This window comes from Oryzias melastigma, linkage group LG19 (genome assembly GCF_002922805.2).
Source record: "Oryzias melastigma strain HK-1 linkage group LG19, ASM292280v2, whole genome shotgun sequence".
NCBI classification, from domain to species: domain Eukaryota; kingdom Metazoa; phylum Chordata; class Actinopteri; order Beloniformes; family Adrianichthyidae; genus Oryzias; species Oryzias melastigma.
In genome coordinates, this window is record NC_050530.1 from 16,322,916 (window position 1) to 16,348,528 (window position 25,613).

At 36.6% G+C, this 25,613-nt stretch overlaps 2 protein-coding genes across 5 annotated transcripts in view; both read left to right on the plus strand.

Moving 5' to 3' along the window:
• scn4aa (sodium channel, voltage-gated, type IV, alpha, a) overlaps window positions 1-17,361 on the plus strand; it is a 30,300-nt gene extending 12,939 nt beyond the window's left edge. Inside the window, exons 11-29 of one of the 4 annotated variants that reach the window (XM_036217084.1) lie at window positions 937-1,098; window positions 1,184-1,304; window positions 1,395-1,633; window positions 3,075-3,248; window positions 3,336-3,692; window positions 6,231-6,698; window positions 7,660-7,701; window positions 7,814-7,946; window positions 8,026-8,180; window positions 8,244-8,417; window positions 8,490-8,612; window positions 9,801-10,082; window positions 10,163-10,216; window positions 10,679-10,816; window positions 10,992-11,096; window positions 12,294-12,564; window positions 12,653-12,763; window positions 12,958-13,084; window positions 16,514-16,634. In XM_036217084.1, coding sequence (XP_036072977.1) covers window positions 937-1,098; window positions 1,184-1,304; window positions 1,395-1,633; window positions 3,075-3,248; window positions 3,336-3,692; window positions 6,231-6,698; window positions 7,660-7,701; window positions 7,814-7,946; window positions 8,026-8,180; window positions 8,244-8,417; window positions 8,490-8,612; window positions 9,801-10,082; window positions 10,163-10,216; window positions 10,679-10,816; window positions 10,992-11,096; window positions 12,294-12,564; window positions 12,653-12,763; window positions 12,958-13,037 — 3,189 coding nt within the window. In that variant the 3' untranslated portion in view covers window positions 13,038-13,084; window positions 16,514-16,634. Of the gene's footprint in view, window positions 1-936; window positions 1,099-1,183; window positions 1,305-1,394; window positions 1,634-3,074; window positions 3,249-3,335; window positions 3,693-6,230; window positions 6,699-7,659; window positions 7,702-7,813; window positions 7,947-8,025; window positions 8,181-8,243; window positions 8,418-8,489; window positions 8,613-9,800; window positions 10,083-10,162; window positions 10,217-10,678; window positions 10,817-10,991; window positions 11,097-12,293; window positions 12,565-12,652 lie in introns of all 4 variants that reach the window. The other 3 variants (XM_036217083.1, XM_024284746.2, XM_024284745.2) reach the window with 3 other exon arrangements.
• A 371-nt stretch (window positions 17,362-17,732) lies between these two features.
• Window positions 17,733-23,267, plus strand: cd79b (CD79b molecule, immunoglobulin-associated beta). The gene is made up of 5 exons (XM_024284754.2): window positions 17,733-18,038; window positions 20,365-20,673; window positions 20,810-20,928; window positions 21,608-21,661; window positions 23,110-23,267. The coding sequence occupies exons 1-5, from the start codon at window positions 17,975-17,977 to the stop codon at window positions 23,194-23,196; spliced, it is 633 nt and encodes a 210-aa protein (XP_024140522.1). The 5' UTR covers window positions 17,733-17,974; the 3' UTR covers window positions 23,197-23,267.
• The last annotated feature ends 2,346 nt before the right edge of the window (window positions 23,268-25,613 follow it).

The window sequence follows — 25,613 nt, forward strand, 5'->3', positions numbered from 1 at the left end:
ATTCACCTGCATGGTTCCTTCAGTTTCTTTAAAGTTGAACTTCTGTCAGCGTGGGGATTTTACTGTTCAGCTGTGTAAGGGTCGCCTCTATTGGTCCCATGCTTTGTTGGATCCTTTTAATCACTTCTAGGCTTGAGCTCTACCTTGTCGGTACATCCTGAATCAGTGGTTCTTCTTTTTGGTTCAGTGCAACTTGTTTCTGGATGTTGAAAGGTATGTTGGAAGTGGCCAACTATGTTTTGATATTTGGCTAAACCAGTCTCAAAGCCACTAACAGCGATTGCTCCCTGTATAGTGTGGGCTGTGCAGGGTAGATTGCTCGTATGGTAATAGTTTCACAGCTGCCGTCATATTACAAGCACTGTCGGCACAGAGTGTTGTGCCACTGGATCCGGGTGCTTGGATTTCAGATGATTATTTAGCGATGAGTTACTCCGGTGGTAATTGAACTCACTCTTGCAGAGACAGACAAATAACTTTAGTTTTGTCAGTGCTACCATCCGGTTGTATTTTAAATGGAATTGTCCATTCAGCAAAGTGTGTTTTGGTCACTCATGCTAGCTCATTCGCTTGTTGCACTGTTGTTATAAGAAATATGATTTCTTCTACGCTCATGGTGAATTAGTGTCCCGCTGGACACCTTCGCCAGACTGTTGTCAGTGGAATAATACTTTTATGAACAAAGTACTGGAGTTGTCAATTAAAATTAGAGCAACCAAATCAATAAGTTAATGTGTTAATATTCCCAGACCTAGATTTTAGACTAAATCAAATAGCTACTGTCCTACAGAACAGTAGAGATGTGATGATGAGTGATTGATGTATGCTTTAAACCCTGCAGTCATTGAACTGATTGCAATCAACAGTACTTTTTGGTTGTGACTGTGTTTTCCGTTTCTCCTCAATAATACTGAGAAAATGTGCAATATTTTACAGGCTAATGCTCTCGGAAGTCGAGGGACCCTGACCAGCAGGAAGTCGCTCAGCCACTGCACAAAATCTGAGGATGAACAGAGTCTCAAACATGGAGAAACAGTCAAGGACTGCAATGGCAGAGTTGTTCCCCACCTGATAATCAGAGCTCCCACCATGACTGAGGTGAGCCGGTTATGATACACTTGAACTAAAAGATACATCGACATATGTTATTTCGTATTCGCCAATGTCCAAACATGCTGTGCAGTCTGCTGCAGAATACGAAGAGAAGCGGAAGTCTTTAGAGTCTGTGCACACCATGCTTCACGTGGATCAAGGTCTGACACAGAGATCCATCAGTGCCACAACAGTGCTGACCACAATGGGAGGTACAGGACAATTTTTTTAGCTAAACTAAAATAAAACTTTTAAAACTTAGAAAGTTTCTCACTCTGTCTTATGTGTATTCTTTGCTCTAGAGTTGGAGGAGGCTCAGAGGCCTTGCCCACCTTGCTGGTACAGATTTGCAGACATGTTTCTGAAGTGGAACTGCTGTGTGCCCTGGGTTGTCTTTAAAAAATGGGTACACTTTGTGGTCATGGACCCCTTTGTTGACCTGGCGATTACCATCTGCATTGTCCTCAACACCCTCTTCATGGCGATGGAGCACTATCCTATGACCCCAGAGTTTGATCACATGCTCTCTGTGGGCAACCTGGTGAATATTCACATTTGACTTTGAACTTGTACTGCATCAGACGTGGTTTAGGCAAGAGATCCTGGCCAAGATGGCGCCAAAGTATCATTAGCTGGAAGTCCTCGACCGAAGTTTAAACAAAGTTCACGCTTTTCCCCTTGAAAAAACACCGGAACCAGAATATGATTGGCACAGAGGTCTGAAACCTTTAACAGTAAAAGAGCCATTTGGACTTGTTTTCTACTGATCAAAACCTGGAAGGACCCATATAGTCTTTAGCAGAAGGACTATTTTTACTATTTTTTTAGGGGTGTACTCATTTTGTTGCCAGGGTTTAGCTATTATTGGCTGTATTTTTATTTATTTTGAGGGGACAATACATGTACACTGCTATACTAACTTTAGACTGACTACTGTTCATTGTGTCAAAGAGTCATTTATGCAGTGCTGTCCTAAGAAAAGATATAACTAAATGTTTGCTGAGATGTGAAGGGTGTACTCACTTTTGTGACATACTGTAATTTTTTTAATAAATATGAATTAGGTCAATTTTTTGGCATGAACAAAAGCAAACAATATAAAAAGAAACTAGCATTTCTCAAAAAGGGATTTTTTAAACGTTTTTACCTTTTACCTTTAGTAGATTCCAAATTAGCCAAAAAGCTAGCTCGTTGCCTAATTACTAGCTGAACAAAAACTAGCAGAAGATTCTTCAGTAAATTAAATCAGCCAAAAGCATGTTGATAAAATAAAAGCTAAACACTAAATTAGCCTAAAATTCAAGTAGAAAACAAATTGGCCAAAAATGATAGCATATTGCTAAAATATTAGCTTAAGTCCATATTAGCATAAAAAAGTAATTAGAGGCCAAATTAGCCAAAAAAAAAGCTAGCTCATTGCTCAATTACTAGATTGACTCCTAAATGGCCTAAAATTCAAAAAAGTTAGCCTTGTTCTAAAATAGAAGCTACATTCTAAATTATCCCCCCAAAAACTTCAGTAGATAACAAATTAGTTGAATACATCTGCATGTTGCTAAATGATTTGCTAAACCCCAAATTAACAAAAAATTCATCAGTAAACTAAATTTGTAAAAAATGTTTGTTGCTAAAATAGAAGTTAAACTTTAAATTAGCCTAAAAACTCCAGTAGATAACAAATTAGCAAAAAATGTTAGCATGTTGCTAAAATAATAGCTAATTCTAAATTTTGAAAATTAATATTTTATTTTTCTTCACCCAGAGAGCCACCGTAGAGAGATAAAAGAGCCACATGTGGCTCTGGAGCCAAAGGTTGCAGACATCTGGATTAGGGTTAGCGTTAGGAATCTTCTAGTAAAGATATGCAAATTTAGCTTCCGGCTAATGATGAGTTTAATATTGTGCTTTGGCGCCATCTTGCCTGCAACCAGGTCCCTCTCGGTTTGGGGGCTTTATATAAAGTTTGTGTTTCACTCTTTTAGGTTTTCACTGGAATTTTCACCGCAGAAATGTTTTTCAAGCTTATCGCTCTGGATCCCTATTACTACTTTCAAGTCGGCTGGAATATTTTTGACAGCATCATTGTCACTCTAAGTCTGGTGGAATTGGGACTGGCAAATGTGCAGGGTCTGTCTGTGCTCAGGTCTTTTCGTTTGGTAAGACACATTATAACTTAACTGCTCTCAGAAAATGACAGTTTTTGATTCCATACCTTTGCTTCTGTCCTCCTGTGTTTTATACAGCTTCGAGTCTTTAAACTGGCAAAGTCCTGGCCAACGCTCAACATGCTAATCAAGATCATTGGTAACTCAGTCGGGGCTTTGGGAAACCTGACTTTGGTTCTGGCCATCATCGTCTTCATTTTTGCTGTTGTCGGCATGCAGCTCTTTGGAAAGAGTTACAAGGAATGCGTGTGCAAGATCTCGTCGGACTGCGAGCTGCCGCGTTGGCACATGAACGACTTCTTCCACTCATTCCTCATCGTGTTCCGCATCCTGTGTGGGGAGTGGATCGAGACCATGTGGGACTGTATGGAAGTGGCCGGGACGGCGATGTGTTTAATTGTCTTCATGATGGTCATGGTAATCGGAAATCTAGTGGTGAGCTCAAAATGTGTTTGTCCATTTATAGACCCCATGAAAAAAAGCATTAAGCTTCCGAATGATTTAAAGTGGGTGATGGTTTCATCATTATCTAAAAGATCGTTGTGATTGTGCTTTGTACTACCCACATGCCTATTTGTGCTAGTGATGGGAGATACCACTCTTTTAATATTTGATTCTATACTAATTACTTTTTGCACAAGGTTTTGGATACCAATTACTGATACTGATTACAGGTAATTTCTTATTGGTGAATTTTTATAGTGTTCACACTGGACTGTCACTGCCCAATACCAGCACATGTACCTACAGTTGGAAGAGGCTTGGTGTGACATGTTGAAGCGGTGTAATCTTGCTCTAGGCTTTTTCTGTCACAGCTCTATTCAGATATATGAAAGACTTGGTGTCACATAATTGCAGCTTGGTACAAACCACAACTATTCATTTCTCAACCATAGTCAATTTTCAATTGGTTATCACTTCTATGAAGTCCATACGTCAATACCAAATCCAAATATGTCCCTGATTGCTCAAAGTTGAACTGGTTTAACTTGTAATTTCCATACAATGGATGCACGTTTTGTATGTAGAGCCCAAAACAGTCTTAAAACATGCATAATTACCCATGAATGCGAGAGGTTTGATCGCGGAAGCCCGAAATCCACAAATACTTTTCATTGAAAGTGGTCACTGGAACACACGATGTAGAGGCCGGTGTGAACGTAGCATTACACACACAACTCGAGGCTCCTCTGGTCACATGACTAAAGGAGCAATTCAGTATGCTTTGGGTTGGGGTGTGCTTCTGAGCAAAACACTGGAGGGAACTCACCTAATAGCCAAAAATAGCATTTCTCTAGAACATATATAGAGAAATGCACTTTTATTTTCTCATGTGTTAGTACTTTATTTGAATACTCAATATTGTATGGGTATCTATAGTTTGATACCTTGGTTTGGTACTCCCATCACGAGTTTGCACATTATTACCATCCCGACTTCTGAAACAGAAGCAAAATCTGATCTATTGGCATGCTTAGTCCAACCAGTAAACCTGATGTACTCTTTTGTTCAGGACCAATTTATATACAGTATTCTGTTATATTTTAGATTTTCTTTCTATTATCAAGCAGTTTTTTTTTTTTTTATCACATCTGGCATAAAATGCGACTTGAATACCCTTCTATTTACTCATCTACATTCTAAAGGAAGCTGCACGGTGGAACAGTGGTCAGATCTCTCCCCTCACAGTGAGAGGGTTCTAATCCCCTCTGGAACCTTTCCGTGTGGAGTTTGCGTGTTCTCCTCATGCATGTGTGTGTTTTCTCTGGCACTCCAGTTTCCTCCCACAGTCCAAAAACATACTTTATAGGTGTCTCTAAATTGCTCCTAGGTGTGTGTGTGGCCGTGCAACAGACTGGTGACCTATTCAGGGTGTACTCCGCCTTCACCAAACAGTAACTGGGTTGGCTCCAGCTATGTTGTGACCCCAAAGGGGTTCAGTAGGTTCTGAAAATGGAATGAAGGATATAATCAAATGCTACATTTTGAGGGACTGTCTTTTCCACAAAGCTGTTTTTTTAAATTTCAGAGCCAGATTTTTAATTTTATCGTGTGACTGACAAGGTGGGAAAGACTACTATTCTTACAAAAAACATGTTCCAAGTGTGTATTTCATTGCAATTAACCAAAACACCAGTATTCACTTCCTATTTTCATACTCCTATACCGTACAAGCTAAAAAGCATTTTAACCAATATAAAAGCAGATGAGAGCTTGAAGCTAATAACCAGGCCTTACAGTGCACACTTCTTAAACAGTTTGGATAATTTTGCAGGAAGATCATCACACTTTGATGCTATTAGGGGAGTTACAAGCTTCCAGAGCATGACAAGACGGTCGCTGACCTTTTATCTTGGCCGCATGGAAGATCTCTGTCAGGGATCATTATGGGATCATATTTAATTATGAGAGCCAAAACAATTTCCTGTTAGGTTATTCATAGAAAAGAAAAAGGAAGTCGCTCATCCTCAAAATGTGACCCAACTATTGTGTTGTCGCATAAATGATGGCGGTTTTGTACTGTTGCTTTACATCACAACTATTATTGCTCTCATAATCACAGATTACATTGATTAATTCATAACTGGTGGGTTGTATTTAAATCAAATCAAGGTCAAACTGTGGATTTCACCTTGAGTATGTGCTAAGATCCGGATCAAGTAGACATGCTGCTGCTGAGGGAACAAACTCAGACAGCTGAGCGTTTGGAGCTCAGGTGTCATGGGCACTCGCTGGCTGTGAAAGTATGTAATCTGATCATGCATTGAATAGTAATTGGTTTTGTGGTGATCATATTTGTCAATCAGCACCCTGACGTGTAGCATAAATAAACGTACAATGGGATGAATTGAAGTACATATTTTTGTTGTTGATTTAAAGTGTATTTGTCCTCATGAAAGCTACATTGTAGATGCCAATTTTGACTAAACTATCTGATTTAGCGTTTATTTATATGATCCTCTTTTACCTCAGGTGTTGAACCTCTTCTTAGCCTTGCTGCTGAGCTCGTTCAGCGGCGACAACCTCGCACCGGGGGACGAAGACGGAGAGATGAACAACCTGCAGATCGCCATCGGCAGGATCACACGGGGCGTTGATTGGCTGAAGGCATTTGCCATCCGAAAAGTCCTGCAGATGATCGGCAGGAAGCCTAAGGAACCGGACACTGGCGGTGTGGATGACGTCAGCTCAAAAACGGAAGCGATTGAAATGAACCATTTCAACACCTGTGAGCCTCTAAAAGCTGCAGAAAAGACGCCAGAATGTGTGGCTGAAAGCCGGCTCCTCGAGTTCATTCTGGATGGAGATCTTCGCCTGAATGTGCCTATCGCTGAAGAGGAATCAGATTTTGACAATCTGAGCGTGGAGGATGACGAGGATGATGAAGAGGATTCTGACACCTCAGATGTTGCAGAAAAAAGAAATGGTCAACACAATTCAGTAAGTCAAGTTTACATTATTTCGTTCTATTTCTGTTTTTTTTCCACATTAACTTAAAATTTAAACCTTTAAACTAAATAAACTTTTCAGAAAACATTTCATCATGTCTCACATGATAGACAGAGATAAGACTATGCTGAATTTTGGAATTATATTTTTTAAAAACTTCATATGATAAATATTTTGTAAACTTCACAAGATACATTTAATAGAAAGAGAGTTTCAGTAGATGTAGACTATTGTTGTTGGATGAAAATTTTGGAATTTGATATTACAACATCATTTACCAATACTCACTTAAGCCACTTGAATCCATCTTGTAGTCACTTTAAAAACGTTTTGTGCAATTTTTAACTACTGTGTATTATTATTACCCTTCGTGCAATCCCTTTTATCAATATGCCACACATTGATTTAATTTTTTTAACTTAACATACTTATCCTGTTTTATTAATTCCATCTGTAATGCTGACTTGTCTTGACTTAACCTGACCTGACCTGAACTGACCTGACCTGATCGTAGTTCCTTACCAGACCAGACCACCAAATGTTTGGCATGGTCTGGTCTGATGAATGTAGACGGTAGAAGTCTGCCATTGACCTGAGCCTCCCAGCTGTCACCTGATTTCGTAAAGTCACCACCCCCGGTCTGCGACTGCGTGACCTCCATGTCCCTGACCATTGTTAACTTTAAGAGAAAAATTGTCTAGTCGCTTTAAAATTGTAACTTTTTCTTAAAACCTCCAATCAGGTGGCAGCACAGTAGCATTTTGGGATACGTGACCATTCCTTAATTAAAAGCAAAAATTTTCAGTTTACCCACTCAGATAATTGTCCCGAGTTTCTTCTTTGAAATAATCCCACCTCAACAGGGAAGGTTAAAAAAATGTTATTTATGTTTTAGAAGAAGTTGCACAATAAACTTGACACTTGTATGAATGAAATGTCTTTAATATTTCAGATAAACGTGGGAGATGAAACCAGCATCACAGAAAAACCTCAAGTGAGTCTCTTTTTGCTAACCTTCATTTTTTAAACACAACTGTTGTCTCCAAGTTGCATCAGAGGCATGTACAATACTTGTTTTCTAATTGAGCCTCATGTTGTGATTCCAGCTAAAGGAGGCTTTAGATGATGATGCTTCCTCAGTATGTAGTACAGTAGACTATCAACCACCTGAGCCTGAACCAGAGGTAATAGAGGAGGAAGAGCCAGAACCGGAGGAACCAGAGGCCTGCTTCACCGACAGTATGATTTACGCAAACTCATTTTTTCTTCTGAACCACGATTTATTAAGTAGTGCAGTCAATCTTTCTTTTTCCCCAAGAGTGTGTGAGTAGGTGGCCATGTTTGACTGTGGATGTCACCGAGGGCAAAGGGAAGAAATGGTGGAACCTCCGGAAAACTTGCTTTACAATAGTGGAACATGATTGGTTTGAAACCTTCATCATCTTTATGATCCTCCTCAGCAGTGGAGCTCTTGTAAGTGTAATTAGAAGATTATTGTCTCACATCTATCAGACTTCATTGTTTTTGTTTCTACAGGCCTTTGAAGATATCCACATAGAAAGACGCCGGACCATCAAAATCATTCTAGAGTTTGCTGACAAGGTCTTCACTTACGTCTTTGTCATTGAGATGCTCCTCAAATGGGTCGCATACGGGTTCAAGACCTACTTCACCAATGCTTGGTGTTGGCTCGACTTTTTTATTGTAGATGTAAGTTTAAATATTGGATTTTGATGCCAGATAAACATGTTTGATTTAAAAAAAATGTTCTTTTTGACACAGATTTCTCTGGTTAGTTTGGTGGCGAGTTGGCTGGGATACTCTGACCTTGGACCAATCAAGTCTCTCAGAACGCTGAGGGCTCTAAGGCCTCTACGTGCTCTGTCGAGATTTGAAGGGATGAGGGTAATTCAAGCTTTTAATATCTGAAATTGCATGATTTTCCACAGTGAACTAAACTATACTTTCTACATTCATCTTTTGATCTGTTTTTAAAGCTTTCCCATTGGTCTTTTAGTTATGATCATGCCGATTTCTGGCCAAAATCAAAAAAGCTGTTGTTTTCTAGGACATAGTTTCTGCAGGGCGGCACTAGTTTATAAGTGTGTGGAGTAAGCCTGCCCCACTTCCCATCATTCATCTGTTTACACTCTCTCCTGCTAGCTTACAGCCTCTCACACCCCCAACCCAACATTACCAGGGCAACAAAAATGGCGAGCAATATTGAAACTATCCAGCCGTAGAGTTTTGAGCCAGATACCAGCTCAAACAAAGACGTACATGGATCTATTTGTCTACAAGTGATGGATCAGAAGGGAATGGAGCAGGGAGCTATTTTTTGTGCTTGTTTATATATATATATATATATATATATATATATATATATATATATATATATATAATTTGTTTTATTTAGGTGTAAGACACTTTGTGTTATGTTTTTATAAATAAAGATTGCTTTAATTTGATTTGAAGCCTGACAAGTAGGTTCTTTGTCACAGTGATATGACTAAAAAGCTACTCAGAAATGAAATTTTAAGCCAAATTTTCTTCATAAAGGCCTTCCATCGTGAAAGTAATGCCACAAAAACACTTTTAAAACACAAATAACATCTGAGTGGGTCTTTAATGATAAATGACAGATGGTGGATTTACTTGTACTACCAAATTGAATGTATGATTTACCCATTTCCTGAGCAAATATGTGCAAGCTAAGACGAATGAAGAGTTAATAACAGGTTAAATAAATTTAAAAGAATACAGAAAGCAATTGAAAAGAAAATTACTAGTGGCTACTCTGATTTTAAACCAGAACATTGTAACCTTTTTTAAGTACATTTACATGACAGATGCTACTGGCACTAACCTGAGCTTGTGATCTGCATGCAAATCAGTGTTTCTGTCTAGCTAAAGGCCATATTGTACTAATATAACTGACTTCCCTATGTTGAGCATGCTTACACGAGGGCTTCTGGCTTTAACTATTGAAGTGTTGCTTAAATGCAGAAATTATTTGCCAGATTTTATTCGCCAAAAATGCAGATCATTCCTTGCACTCATTTCAAATTTGAAACATGGTTCTCTTTCGGACAGGTGGTGGTAAACGCCCTCGTTGGAGCAATTCCCTCCATCTTCAATGTGATGCTGGTGTGTCTCATTTTTTGGCTCATCTTCAGCATCATGGGAGTTAATCTTTTTGCCGGGAAGTTCTACCGTTGCATCAACACCACCACAGATGAGATTTTTACCCTCACCGAGGTCAACAACCACAGTGAGTGCGATGCCCTCAATGAGGTCACACAGGAGGCTCGCTGGGTGAACGTCAAAATCAACTTTGACAATGTTGGAAAAGGTTACCTGTCCCTACTTCAAGTGGTAAAGAGTACTCCTCTCACTTAATGTGAAGTCATTCATATTGATGGATGTAAAAATATTGATGTAAAATCTGATTGCAGGCAACTTTCAAGGGTTGGATGGACATCATGTATGCTGCTGTGGACTCAAGAGAGGTAACTCATCAAATTACTGCAGCTATTATATGTATGTTACCTGGTTTTCTGCATCCCATTGTGTACTATTAGGATTAGAGTTTTTATTAGAAATTTTGATTCTCGCAAAAAAATAATAATAATAAATCCAGTGTATTTGTACATACATATATAGTCTAAATATATTCTATCATTTTATACATAAAAATGTCACCAATTCAGCATATCTAACTAAATCTGGTAACAAAAAAGTGCTGTCTTTTTGAGTCCTTTATTCTTTTTTTATGCTTTAAAAACACAAGAATTGTAAATTTAAAAAAAATACAATTATCTCCATTGTCCTCCAAAATTGTCACATGTTCTAGTCTTGTTTTTTTTTTTTTACATTTTTCAGATTTTTATAAACTCCCAGCAGAAATGTACTTGATTTAAGAACTTCATGTCTGAAAATATTATAAGAATTTATTTTATTTATTTTTTTAGGTTGAGGAACAACCTTCCTATGAGATCAACCTCTACATGTACATGTATTTTGTCATCTTCATCATCTTTGGTTCTTTCTTCACCTTAAACCTCTTCATTGGCGTCATTATTGATAACTTTAACCAACAAAAGAAAAAGATAAGTACACAGATCTTTATAATTATAAGATACCGTTTAATTAGCAAATGATAAGTGATTGTATTTGTTTCATTTTAGGATCTGTCAGAATTTAACAGAATAAAAAATATACAATAGCCTTTTTTTAAGTTAATAGTCTAATAATAACATCTATTGTGTTTTGTGGTTTGTGCACTTTGGAGACCAAGACATCTTCATGACCGAAGATCAGAAACGATACCAAGAAGTTATGAAAAAACTTGGTTCCAAGAAGCCACAGAAGCCGATTCCTCGGCCAACAGTATGTCACTGAAGTCTTGTTGCATGATTGTTTGCAATTCAGTAAAAATTAATATATTGTTTGATTTATTTTTTTAATATTATTAATAGTTCTGTTGTGAACTTGTGCTCCCAACTGTTCTTAGGAACAAAAACATTTTATTCGGTGTTTGATTCTACATACACACCTGCATGTAATGCCCGAAACGCGCATTATTGAATGCAATTTTAGCATGTAGTGTTTACACTGGATTGACACTGATACTAGCGCATACTTACAGTTGGAAGAGGCTTGGTGTGAAATGTCAAAGCGGTTCAAATCTTGTATCGCTTCACAGCTCTCCTTCGAAATATAAAAAACTTGATGTCCTTTTATGGGTAGATCCTAAAAACTGACTTAAAAACTAGCGTAGAGACGCGTAAGACTTTTCAACGTGGAAGCGCGAGACATGTATTTACATAGACATTTTATTGAGTTAGTTTTGTTGCGCTAAAAACACGTTAACTCAAAATACATTTCAATCTTTTTGAGGGTATTAATTGCAGATTTTGAATTTTGGCACTCATGCCATTCCATACCAATGTGCCATTCAGGAGTAGGAGGCAAAAATGGATGTCGAGAAAGGTCTCCTAAATGGCAAGTTTCTTTTTAAGACCAAGTCAGGTGGCTCTCTGGTCAAAACTAAAATGATTTGTGGTTACTGCCGGTGTGAGATGAGTCATCATTGCAGCACGTCAAGTTTGAAGTACCACCTGCTAAAAAACACGCCGCTCTCCCAAGGGCCTCGGCTAAGCTCTCCCATGCAAAGCAGATGACGCTGGAAAGGGTAGTTTGCAGCAAAAAAAAAATCGGACTACCTTAATAGCGAACAAGGTTTCAGCATTTCATTTAAATTCAGAAAGATTTTTACAAAAATGAAGTATGTATGTATTTTTGCCATTCTTGATATTATCAACAATGTAAGTTGCTACTCTTAAGTAAACATTTTTTATCTCCAAAAAAACAACATGTTAATTTGCAATTAATTGTGAGTTAACTACAGGCAATCATGCAATTAATCGTGATTAAAAGTTTAAATCACCTGACGGCACTACTTTTGATTAGAAGTGGCCTCTTGAACATGTGTTTCTGATGCAGGTATGAACGTACCATGAGTGCTCATCAACCAATTTTTCCTTTTAGGGCATAACAGTTTTCCTTTTTTCCTCTAAATGACAGAACTTCCTCCAGGGCATGGTGTTCGACCTGATCAGCCAGCAGTTCTTTGACATCTTCATCATGGTCCTCATTTGTCTCAATATGGTGACCATGATGGTGGAGACAGACGACCAAAGTGTAGAAATGGAGGATTTCCTCCTGAAACTAAACATTGCTTTCATCGTCGTCTTCACCGGGGAGTGTTTGATGAAGCTCTTTGCTCTCCGGCATTACTTCTTCACCAATGGCTGGAACGTCTTTGACTTCATCGTGGTCATCTTATCAATTGCTGGTGGGTAGCTTTCACACACAGTAAACATTAATCTTTCAAATTGAACTTGTTATAATGTTGCCTCACCTTTTTTCAATCTTTTTTTTAGGGACAATGCTTTCAGATTTAATTGAGAAGTACTTTGTGTCACCAACTTTATTCAGAGTGATCAGACTGGCCAGGATTGGAAGGATTTTGCGGCTTATTAAAGGAGCGAAGGGTATTCGGACGCTTCTGTTTGCACTGATGATGTCACTTCCTGCCCTGTTCAATATTGGTCTCCTCCTCTTCCTCATCATGTTCATCTTTTCCATCTTTGCCATGTCGAACTTTGCTTATGTAAAAAAGGAGGCTGGGATCGATGACATATTTAATTTTGAAACGTTTGGAGGTAGCATCATCTGCTTGTTTCAGATCACTACCTCAGCCGGATGGGATGGCCTTCTACTTCCAATGTTGAACAGGGATCCTCCCGACTGCGATCCAGACTTTGAAAATCCTGGCACGGATGTAAAAGGGAACTGTGGCAACCCGGGCATGGGTATGATGTTCTTCTGTAGCTACATTACCGTCTCCTTCTTAGTTGTGGTCAACATGTATATCGCAATTATCTTGGAGAATTTTAATGTAGCACAAGAGGAGAGCGGTGAACCGCTATGCGAGGAGGACTTTGAGATGTTCAATGAGACCTGGGAGAAGTTTGACTTGGATGGAACCATGTTCATCAACTACTGCCAGCTGTCAGACTTCTGCGATGCCCTGCAGGAGCCTCTCCGGGTTGCCAAACCGAACCGGCTCCACCTGATTGAAATGGATCTTCCTTTGGTTATCGGCGACAGGCTTCACTTTGTGGATGTTTTGATGGCTGTTACTCAGATAGTATTGGGAGACACGGTGGAAATGGCAGCGATGCGTGAGAGTATTCAAGTTAAATTCGCCATGAGCAACCCGTCAAAAGACTCCTTTGCACCGATCACCACGACCGTGCGCCACAAAGAAGAGCACACGGCCGCTTTAGTCATTCAGCGAGCGTACCGCAAGCATCTCCTGGAGCGTTGCATTCACCGTGCTGCTGTTTTGCACCGTTTAAAGAGAATGGGCAAACAGGATGAAGGTGAAGATCCACCAGAAAAAGACGGACTGCTTGCAAAACGGTTTTGGATTCTCTATGGGAGCAGTCAAGAGCTTGTGGAGGAAGCGGAGCAAGTTGGTCAATACTCACCAGAGCCGCAAAAGATGGTCGTCCCTGTGGAAATCGTTAAAGACATGTTGCTGCATTCTGCCCCCAACCAGAATCGCCAAACCTCACAGTTAAACCTGAGAGAATCAGATGTATAGTACACTTCACTAGATGGGCTTTTCTTTAACAAAATAAAAAAATTAATCTGATAATATCTCGTCCTCAAATATAAAAAAAAAACTTGAAAAGCGGTGATCTACAAGTTTTTAAGCTGTCATACTTTATAAGTCTTAGATTTGAATTAGAGCTGAGTTTTTTCAGTCTCTGAGGGCTAAGTTTTTGTGCTTGTAATTAAACCATTTTATAATGTAATTTTTGTAGATATGTAAACTAGGAAAAGAATATCTGTATCAGAATGTTAGTTATGCATCTCTAATCTTTGTCGAGTGTTGATTATAATGGTGTGTTAGCCTCTGCGGCAGACTGGAATGTTCAAACGGACAGCATTGCACAATGTACGCGCCCACAAAGAGAACATTTGTACAGTTTTTTGTGTGGGCCACTTTACTGTTCTTTGATGTGATTTATTCTAGTTCTTCCACAAGTTTTACTTATATTTTGGTCTTCTTGAAAACGGAATAACCTCTTTTTAAAAAAAGATTTTTAGAATTTTCCCCTTTGAGCCTTGAGTTAAGTTGAACAGACAAGGAAACTAGTTCAGTAAAGGATTCCAGCCAGAAACTAAAGCCCTTTTTCTCAGAATCACTTCATAGTTTTAAGTCTGTGTTTGAATCTAAATTCTTCCCCTAATACTCTGGCTTCTCCCTAGCTCTTTAATTAACCCCTTTCATGGTGACGTCAGGCAAAATGGCGACAGGGTCGTAAATGTGAATTGTGACTTCCAGTTGACGGGTGTAGACGGGCAAAGCTGACGGCTGAACGCTGTTGAACACAATGTGTTTAAATAATTACTTTACTAATTGTGACTGGAATTTTTTAAAGCATTAATTTCATTAAATGTCCTACCTAACTGGTTTTCCTCTCTTAAATCTTTAAAAAAATCATAATTCAAATGTGTGATATCCTCCAATATTGGATGTTTTATTTAAAACATCTACCTTTTATTTGAGCAGATGTTATTCTAATAGTTTCTATTTTTGGCTGATCTTTTTTGTATGTATTTTAAATGCGATCAGCACAAAAGCTGATAGAAATTCACGTTAGCCACATTTAATCCCTTCGGCAAAGATGCACATCGCTGCATTTTAATCGGTTCCCAGGCTAAATTTACTTGTTGTTCTACAGGATATTTAAGGGGAAAATTGTAAAAGCAGAAATTCTTTCGTTAAATAAAAATGTTAAAAGCAGCTATTGAGCCACGTATTTTCCACTTTCAAATTAAGAGCGGCCAAGTAAAAAAATTAATATCTGGGCGATTAAGTGGAAATAGTCACTTTCATATTTTTGGCAACAGTTTCCAATTAATTTGATCATTTTTTACCTTTATTTTCCTGGAGATCAGACGCAGTTATGAACAAAACCAAAGAGGAACGATGTTGGAACCACGGCTGAACTAACAGCTAAAAAGTTTTACCTTAATGTCATCTTACTTTTGCTCTGTTTACAATGATTATGTGAGCACGGAAATTTAGTCAACTTTTAACTGGTCAGAAGAGATCTTCTGAATCTCCAAGTTTCAAACCCAAAGCTAATGCTAACGTTAGCATTAGCACAGGTATAAAGAATAAAATCTTAATTATCTTCATAATTAAACAAGCGGGATTCAATGATGTACTCTTATAAGTAATCTTTGTCTAATTTTAACCGGGTTGTAAAATAAAATGATCCATGACTCGTTTAATACCATCCATACGAATTTGGGGAAGCAGCATTTGTACTTTGATTTGTGAACAATCCAAGAGGGAAAAATGAATACAACCAGGTAGGTCATTTCGAAGATAAATATTGTACAACTTTCGGTTACAATTGGTTAGGTTACTTTTGTTATCTATGTAAATTAGCTTTAATCAGCATTTAGATGTCAGCTTTGCCGTTCTAAACACCAACGATGTGTGAAAAGAGTCCATTATAAGCCAGCACTGTGATTCCACTAAGCTAAAGTGAAAATCACAGACGAAGCCTATTATAACTCAATCAATAATCTTGGACCTCACCCATAGAGTACAAAAAGGCCAAATGAAGCCCAAAGGGGCTTCAGGCAAGACCATAAATACTGTATATATGTATTAAAGAGTCCACCCCTCTGCCAACACAGAAGTACACCATCAATCCCAAAAGAAACAACAAGACGGGAATGTTCCTCCATTCTAAAACACGACAAAGTCTAAGAAAGGAGTAAAGTTATCTGGTTTCAGGCTGGAGCCATCTTTGCAGATACTAACATTTCTGGTTGAGAAGAAGTCGGCGCTGTATTCTTGTGGAAACCTAGTTCAAGTTTATGGCTCATTAGATATGAACTATTTGACAATATAAGTTTATTACTGTCTTAATGGTTGTATGTCCCACAGTTTGTACGTATTCAAGTATATTATTTTGACATTTCTAAGTAAAGTCCATCCATGTCCATGTTTTTATTTTAAAAACAGCATGTTCCTCTTTGAATTTAGTTTAAAATCTGTCCACGTGTACAAAACTCTTAGTCTTAACATCTAATGTCTTATTTTGAATATATGTTCAGTTAACATATACTTAGTAAATCAGCATCATTAAAAGATGGTTTTAATGAGGTATTAATATTTGTCTGTGGTTGTATTTTCTCTTGATATAAAGATTCAGTGGGTGACAGGACTGCAGGCAGACCAGATCAACACCCAGGATCTTTACTACGTCATGCTGCATTGATGTGTGTGGGTTTTGGATTACCATGACAACAGGCACTCACTGTGGATTTCTGCATTTTCACTCTCAAATTGTTTGCTGTTCAGCAGTAATAAACAGATGTGTCTAACTCAGGTTTTGTACATCCCAATATTGTCACCTACTCTTTACCTTGGTAAAATAGAAATCTATATTCGTCACTTTTCTTTCATTGTTTTTTAATAGAATTTGTGTTTGATTATTATTACTGTTATTGTGGCTTCATTGCTTTTATTAACGGCAGAAGGAGAAAAAAAATAGATACAGTGCATGTCTCTGCTTTCTTCACAAGTTCTCTGTGTATCAGATTCTGCTAGACATTTGAAATTTGACTAGAAGCACTCCTCTTTGAAACTGAGACTTGCTCTCACCGATTACCTTTGGTCCATTTGATGCTGCAGTACATTTTATTACTGCTCCCTCCTGTGTTTACACTTCAAACTAATCAAAAGCTCTGAGGAGAATTTTACAGATATGCCTACATTAACTATTGTCTACACAAGAATATGTTTTTCTATCATTTCTTTGGTCTCTTTTTTATGGTTGCATAATTATTAAACTAAAAAAAGGTAGTGTTGCTGTTAGAAAATTAATCCCTTTTCTTCTATGTTTGGATTTAAGTTGGCGCTGACACTTGATTTGATGCACTGTTGCCCTCTGGTGGTCGGAAGAAAATGTAGCCCCTATTTTTTTACCCAGGAAATTTAATGTAAAGAACAAAGACTAAGAACAAAACACAAAACAAAAAAAATAAAATAAAATAATGCAACAAAAATAAAGTTAACATTGTGCTATTCTGTAAAGCTCAGACAGATGATTGCAGACTTGACTTCACCCTTCTGGAGTGGCCTTCCATTTTTGTTTCTTATGCCGCGCCATGAAAAACAGGTTTGTACAACGTACAAAGTTCAACTTTAGCCACAAATAAGTTAAAATAAAGCACATGCAAAGTGGGGGCACAGTAACTGCTTTTGCCTGTATTACACTAAATGTTCACACATTTTGGTGAGTAAAAATGTAAAAAATTACAAATAGAAGCTAAAAAAATAGAAAAACGTGCAGTATTTAAACTAATATTCTCTAAAAAGCAACATAATCCCTTAATTTATTCAATTTTTGAACATTTCTTTTTTTTAAAGTCTTTAGCTTAGGTTTTTCTTAAAGCTGTTTTTGTCATTTTATGTCAGATTGTGCTCCGACTTATCACAAACAAGTGAAGGACTTCTCCTTTTTTTAGTGTAGGTGGCTTTTTTTCAGTTTGATGACAATCTTCCCCTCATTTGCCTGATCTGAAAGTGTTTTTGACACAGACAGCTAAAGCTCACACTGGTTCTGGGGGCTGCAGGGACATCCGCACTACTGTAGCAGTCTTTTATGAATGTCATCATGCGCTGGATTCAAGCTGGATGGTGTTTGCTTGCGCTGATCAGTTTATCAGGTAAGTCAAAACTTTTGCTTCGCGATTAAATTAAATTAAATTAAATTGTAATTTTAAAAATCGAACTGCTCTAATACATTTTTACTTATCTAAACTTTCCTTAAAATCGTGCAGATTTATTTTACTCATCAGCAAATTAAGTGATCTTCTATCAGATATTTACTTCAAGTTTTTATCTGCAGCTAAACTGTATTCAAGTGTTTTGCATGTTATTTTTGACTCCACAGTACCGCAACTTCCTGACCATCTGGGGGCAAAAAGAGGAACTTATACTCATAGACAAAGAAAATCATCTTATTGTTATAGTTATTATCAATTTACTTACAGTTTATTCGTCTAAATGGCTCATTTGTTTTGCCCTAAACTCCTTTGAAAAACTGCAAAGAAAGATGAATGTTTTTATTTAGAAATTAAACACATCTGCAAAAAAGGTCAGGCAAGTTTAACACAAAATATACATTTTTCTTATTATTTATATTATACTTAATTTCTTATGCAATTCTTATATTTGTTGCAAGAAATAACTAATTAGACTAAAAAAGTTTTTATAAGGCTGTTTTTTTCTCTTTTTTGAAGGGGTTGATCGCAAGAACTTTGTCTTATTATCAAAATATAAAATATGTAAATGGTAAGACTTTAACAAAATGTGAAATATATCTTTCAAATGAAAGAAATGATGGCAGAAATCTAGTTATGCATATTTTTCTTATTTTCACTCAGGAGTCAAAAATTATAATGACCTTTTAACATTTTAACATAATTTTTAAAAAATTGAAATTATGTAGCTTTTTTTTATTTTACATTAACATTGCTTTTCCTCCAAAAAAAAATATTTTATAGACTAAAGTTAACTAAATTCTGACAAAATAGATGAAATGTGCGTTAGTTCTAGCCTTTGTTGCCAGTTTGTGCGCAATAAGTCCAAAATATAAGAGAAAAGGACTAAAAAATACCAAATCTAAAATCTAAATGTGATTACACTATATAAAAGTTTCCATGAAAATGCTCAGCAAGAAAAAAAAAACAGTTCTAAAGCATCTTAAAGTCTTCCTCGCTTACAAATTTATCGAATGATTAACTTTAAGTCGCTCAAACAACCATAAAATGTGGTTCAAGCTCTCTTTAACTTCTACAAATTCAGTACCACCCAGAAACTTGCTTCACAGTGTGACGCACCTTTTTTTGGTTACCGGTATACATTTGCCTTTGCTTTGTTCTTCCATTTGTTCTCGCCAGACAGGTGTGGCCTTAAAAATAACAAACTAGAGTATTAAATCCAAATGTGTGCTTGTTTTGACACCACCAACATGGCAACCTTTGGCTTAAAAAGATGCACTAAAAACACTCTTCTGGACAAATCTTCTAGTTTCTAAAGCAGGATCAAATACAAAGGAAATACGACTTAAAACTTAATATACTAACATCTAATATGACATTACTGCTATACCACTACAGACATGACAAAAAACACACATCTGGTTCTATTTAGTGACATGAAACATCTGATTTGTCGTTGAAGACCCACCTCAATTAAAATTGTGTTTCTGAAGTTTTTAACATGTTCTTTTAGTATTTTTCTCATGATGGAGAATAAATATAAAGAAAAACTACAATTAAAACTATGTTTTAAAGTATTTCTTTACTCAAACTGGGGTGAATCCGGAGCAGACAAAAAAAGCAGTTGGAAAAAGTCGTTACATACAAAACTACAATCGGTGGGCCATTTACATTAAGTTTCCTGCTCTGCTGCATTCTGATGCTCACAAATAGATCCATATACCGGTACATCTTTTTTTCCCTCTTATTCAAAACTGTACGGTTGGATAGCTCCAAAATTTGTTGCCATTTTTGTTGCACCAGTAATCTCAGGTTGGGGTTATGAGTGGCTGTAAGCTAGTGTAATTAAAGGGATGATGGGAAACAAGTGCAGGTTTACTCCATTCCAACTGTCCAGCCCACAACTGAGAGGCAAATTTCTGATGAACTTCAGCCACTCTGCAGAAACTGTGTCCTAGAAAACGATACAGGTTTTTGGATTTAGGATAAAAACAGCATCATCATAATTAAAAGACCACTGGGAACACTTTTAATAAAAGCCAAAAGGTGATCAGAGTGGTGTGGGACTTTACAATAGTTCCCGAAGGCTTTACATTTTTACAAAGGGAACTATAAATAAATGGGCGGACAGACTGTATCAAAGAGATGCAGCAGTTGAAGAGGAAAGGCAAACTCTAGTAGCTTCAAACCCATTTCATTATCACTCTTTCTGGGACTCTGGTATAAGAAAAAACCCACATTGTATATTTTCTCACTTTTATCTGTTCAGCTGCTCTGCAGATCAGCCAGAAGCCGCGGTTCTACGGCGTGAAGACCGGCAGCAAGGTGAAAATCCTCTGTGAAGGGAAAAAACAAGGAGAGAAGACAGATGTGTTTTGGTACAAGTTTGAAAAATACGACAAGAGGAATGAGACAGAAACCCTCCATTTAAATGAGACCGACAGTTTGAAACTTCTTAACACCAACAAAAACGTGATCTCTATCCTTACCATCCGGAATGCCAAGGAAAAAGACACTGGAGTGTACTTCTGCAAAATTGGCACAACCTTGGGACCTGGAACTGAAGTTCGAGTAGTCAGTAAGTTTCCATAAGCACAAAGGCTCTTTGGTGGAACTAAAGAGTAAACTTTAGGAGGTCATTTGGTGTGAATTTCTTAGAATGGGGCAGTTTGTCTCTAAAAGATGTTCAAATTGTACTTTTTCCCTCATTGCAGGACACATTGACTTTAATAAGGCACAACACCTGAGCAAGTTGAAGGATGGTCTCATCATTTTACAGGGTCTGCTGTTGCCTGTGTGCATTGCTGCTGTTCTGCTACGCAAACACAAAGAGGTAGGGAAAAAAACATTATCCATCAATTAAAATTAAAGAATTGTAAATCGCTTAACTCAAAAATTAAAGTTATAAATTGAGAGGAAAGTGACTTTTATTAACCCAAATTACAACAACTATGACTGTTTTCCACACTATAATTTCACTCAGACTAAAGAGGTTTATCACGTTACTGGACAGTGTATTCATAATATGTGCTAAAAAGCCCTATATATTAAGATTTTTACCAAAAAATGTCACTAAATTTTAGGTAAATGTGAAAATATATTCTTAAAAACAATGAATAAAAGTGGAGTTATAGACACATGAACACATTTTATAATTATTTTAATGAATAATATACAACCAATCATTATAGATTATACGAAAGCATCGATTTGTTATTAAACTAATTCAAAAAATAAGGTTGTATAGTTTATCACAGCAAAAGTAGAGCAATTTTTTTTCAAAGATTCTTTTGCATCTGAATGTTTTTAAATTTACCCCGCCTTCGCCCTTCAGTAGCTGGGTTAGGCTCCGGCACCCCGCGACCCCGAAAGGGACAAAGCGGTCAGGAAGATGGATGGATGGATGGATGTTTTTAAATTGTGTTTTTGTTAATTTAAGGAGAAAATTTGTAGTGAGCATAATTTAAAGGACACAATTCTGTATAGTTTATTGTTTGTTTGCTTTTGAACAGCTGGAAAAGAGTGACAGCATGTATGAAGAGCCAGAAATGGACCACATCTATGAGGTTTGTTTACTATTTTTTTTAAAAAGAATCAATTTTTTTCCACAAATTTCACAAAATTTTTGATTTAATTGATTTGTTGTTTGTTGGTTTTGTTTTGCATCTGTAAAGAACATAAATGGAATGGTTCTCCAGCTTAAGAAACACACGAATTCGAACTTAAATCTGACCTTAAGAGCCATAAAGTAACATTAAATAATCTATTCAGTAAACTGACTTTGTCGTTTAATAATGGTTAAGAAAATTACCATCAGTAGTAGAGAACTGACACTCATTATTGGTATTCTCATAACAAAAAGTTTTCCAGATTCCTTGTTTTTCTTCAAGGTAATCAAGCGTAAATTAAATATGTGAACAGACAAACAAGTAAACAAGAATTAATGGAAAATCTTTTCACATTTTAGTTTGATAAAGTTCATCCCACTGTTGTTTTTCCACGTCAAAAAAACACAAATGGGACAGTATTAGAACTGTATGGTCACATGTCTTAGAAAAATTCATAGTTGGGCTGTAATCATGGATTGATCCTTTTTTGCTGTGTTTTTAAGTTATATTAAAATAAATCTACCATTTATCTATCCAAATGGTCTTTTCCAATATTGATTATCAATGTATTGCATTTTGAAACCATTATTTTTATGGTAAACATCCAATTGATTTGATTCTGCCTCAGACAGATCTGGTCTTGTAGGAATAGAAATTACACCCTTATGAATGAATATTAACAAACAGCCCCCGATCAACCAAGAAAGTACCTATAGTAATTAACAAGGCATCCAAAACTGCATTTATCACAAACACTTTGACCCCTGTCTCTGAAGACCAGGGGTCTGAAAAATGCGGCTCCTGAGCCCCATGTGGTTCTTTGACCCCTTCATTGTGGCTCTCTGGTTAATAGAGAATAAAAACACAACAATAATTAGGGCAACACCAGAATATACAGCAGATTTTGTATTTTTTAAGGATTTTAAGTGTGCTTAATGGTTCAAAAAATACAGTAAAAGTTGTTCAATTATCTCTGATTTAATTTTGATTAGTTAGATTTACATATTTCTGACTGACATGCACCACAAATGGTAAAATAAACTGATTTTTATTTTATTTTATCACTGTTGACACTAAGCTACCGACATTTGCTGCATTGAGATGATGCCATGTGACACAGGGCATCTTTAATTTTGAAAGGAATTCATTAATTTAGAAGAAATAGTATTTTCTATTTGTGTGCATTTTTTATTTATGCCAAAAAAGTTGATTTATATGTATGATAATAGTAACATTAACATAGATGCAAATCAGTGTTTTTATTTTTATAAAGTCAGACTTTGTGAAGTCATGTGTGAGTAAACCATGATACAAAAAAAAGATAAAAAATGTGCTGTTTTCTTTTCTTCATAAAATGTTCCACATTCAATATAAATAAAAACAAACATTTGAATTAAATTTCTCAGGGTTTGGCGATTGAAACATGTGGAGATCTATATGAGGACCTGACGCTGTATTCCCAGCCGGAGATAGCCGAAGCCCCATGGGAGTGAAACCAGGATCTTCTGCAGCCCAATATTCTTTTATTATGCCTTCTTGAAGAAACTGTAAAAAAACAAAAAAACAGGTACAGTAATTTAGCACAAAGACATGCTATTTTTTGTTTTGCTTGGATTAGTCAAAAGCATCCTTTTTCTTAAAGTGTCTTCATATTAATAAATGTTTTGTTGTTTTTTTGTGAAAAATCAATGCATACAATCTGACATTTTTGGTGCTTAAAAAAAAGATTGTAGTGGAATATTTTTATGATTTTGTTACTTGGATGTAAATATGAATCTTCACTTTGTCTGGGCCTGGAAAGGTCACACATTTCCACACACTAAATCTGTTTGTATTTGTTGATTTAACAATAAACAGGTTTAAGTTGACTGTCTGAATTCAATTTTTGTAAAAGCTTTGTTAGTTTTATTTAAAAGAATAATTCATTCCAAAAGTTTTTAAGATATAATAATTAGTAGAAATTTCTTGATGAGTAGAAAGACAGATTTGATGAAAAAACGTTGTAGTTGACGAATACATTTGCAATTAGCTGATTAACTTTGCACTCATTAGTGCAAGAATCTCAGCAGTTTTTACATTGTGAACAAACAGGCTATTTGCTCAAATATGAAAGTCTTAAAATGCATTTGAATTGTTTGCCTCCAATCCAAACAATAGAAAAGTATCTTAAATTTGATGTTTTATTAGTTGCATCTTGACATGAGGGAAGTTCTCTGCTGTGCTGTGCTGCTATGATGAAGAGCAGTCATCCTCTTCAAGCGGCGCGGACACTTCCTTCAGAATATACAATGTGAAAGCAGCTTTGTTCTAAACCTGCAACAGGAAATGTCAACTATTTCAATAAAGTTTTTTAGGGCGGGGGACTGGCAAAGCAGAAGCTGGGCTACGAGGAGTTGGTGAGGCAGCTGGCCTCCTTAAATGGTGAGCACCGTTCAACTTGCAGCTTGATTGTTTATTCTGAAATCTTTTCAGTCAAAACCTGAAAAAAGTGAGCTGATTTTTGGATGAGATTCATCAGAAAATAATTGCTCCTGGGTTTGGACTTTCAGTGACTCTGGAGTCTTTTTTCATTCTACAAAAAAAAAGCCAAGAAATCTACAAAAATCCACCCTTGGCCCCTCACTTACATAAGCATTTTTCCTGACGCCAAACAACCCCCTCAATGTTACCCAGACTCATTTTAAACCTTTCCACATAACATCTCTTCACAGCTAAAGAGTAATCCACACCTTCAACTACCACATTCTCCATTCCACACCTTGTGGCACAATTTTGAGCCATTCATCTATGCAAGAATAAATTATTCTAGCAAGGGAACGAATTCGACTCTCACTGGTGTTCCCCAGGGTACTGTTCTCACCCCTCTTGTGTTCTTTGCATAACACATTTCGATAACACTAACCTGAGCTCCTTCCTTTCCTACTTCTATGATGATGACACGTATCTCTTTATGTCATTTCCACCAGACAGCATGTCAGTGTCATTATATGCAGGTACCTGTTCCACACCTTTTAAGGTCCTGCAGTTTCCGGGAAGCCCTTCTGCAATATAACTTATTTGCTCATCTTGGGTTCTTAAATTTTGACATCAGATCCTTTTTGGTGCTGTCAACTTATAGCATGATTCTTACAGGGGTACCAAACTGCAAATTGACCCCAAAGTGAATCTCCACGTGTCTTATTTATTCAAAAAAAGGAATATTTTACACCACTTTTAAGGTTTCTGCACTCTCAAATAATTGTTTTCTTATGTGACAGATGTAGATTCAGTTTTATTGCCTCTATGTTGTTTTTTATTTATTTATTTTTTTGTCAATAGCCTTTTTATTTTAGTTAAGTATGATTTAATTATTTTACTTACTGTATTTTTTCCATGCAATTTTATGGTGAATCTCATAGTCTTAATGCTTCACTGCACTTTCTTGTTTGTTTGAAAACTTAAAGTTGTTTTTGATTATTTTTTTTTCCACTCTTTCATATTTAGAATATTTCTGCTTTATTACACATATTTCTTTATAAATTTGCGACACTTTTGAAATATGTGACAGCATCTCAATCACAAAGTTTCTCGTGTGCCTTGTCAAGTTTTTAAAAAAACACCGTTCCCATTATTAATCTGATTAATGTTAATTATTATTATTAATTTAGTTTTATTTAAATTTGCTTACGCATCTGAGTGAGTTCTTCCTCGTCTTAAACTTTCAATTGAACACTTAAATGAGGAGAGGGCGACATCTGCTGGTCATTTGGTGCAACTACATATCTTTCTTTTAAAACTGAATGAAGTTCAAAGGGGAGATCCACGTGTTTTCCCCTGTAGATAAGTTTTCTCCACATGTCAGTTTATAAAAAAAAGGAAAGTCATGAAGTAATTAGGATAGAAAAGTTTATTTAAAGTGATATTATCAAAA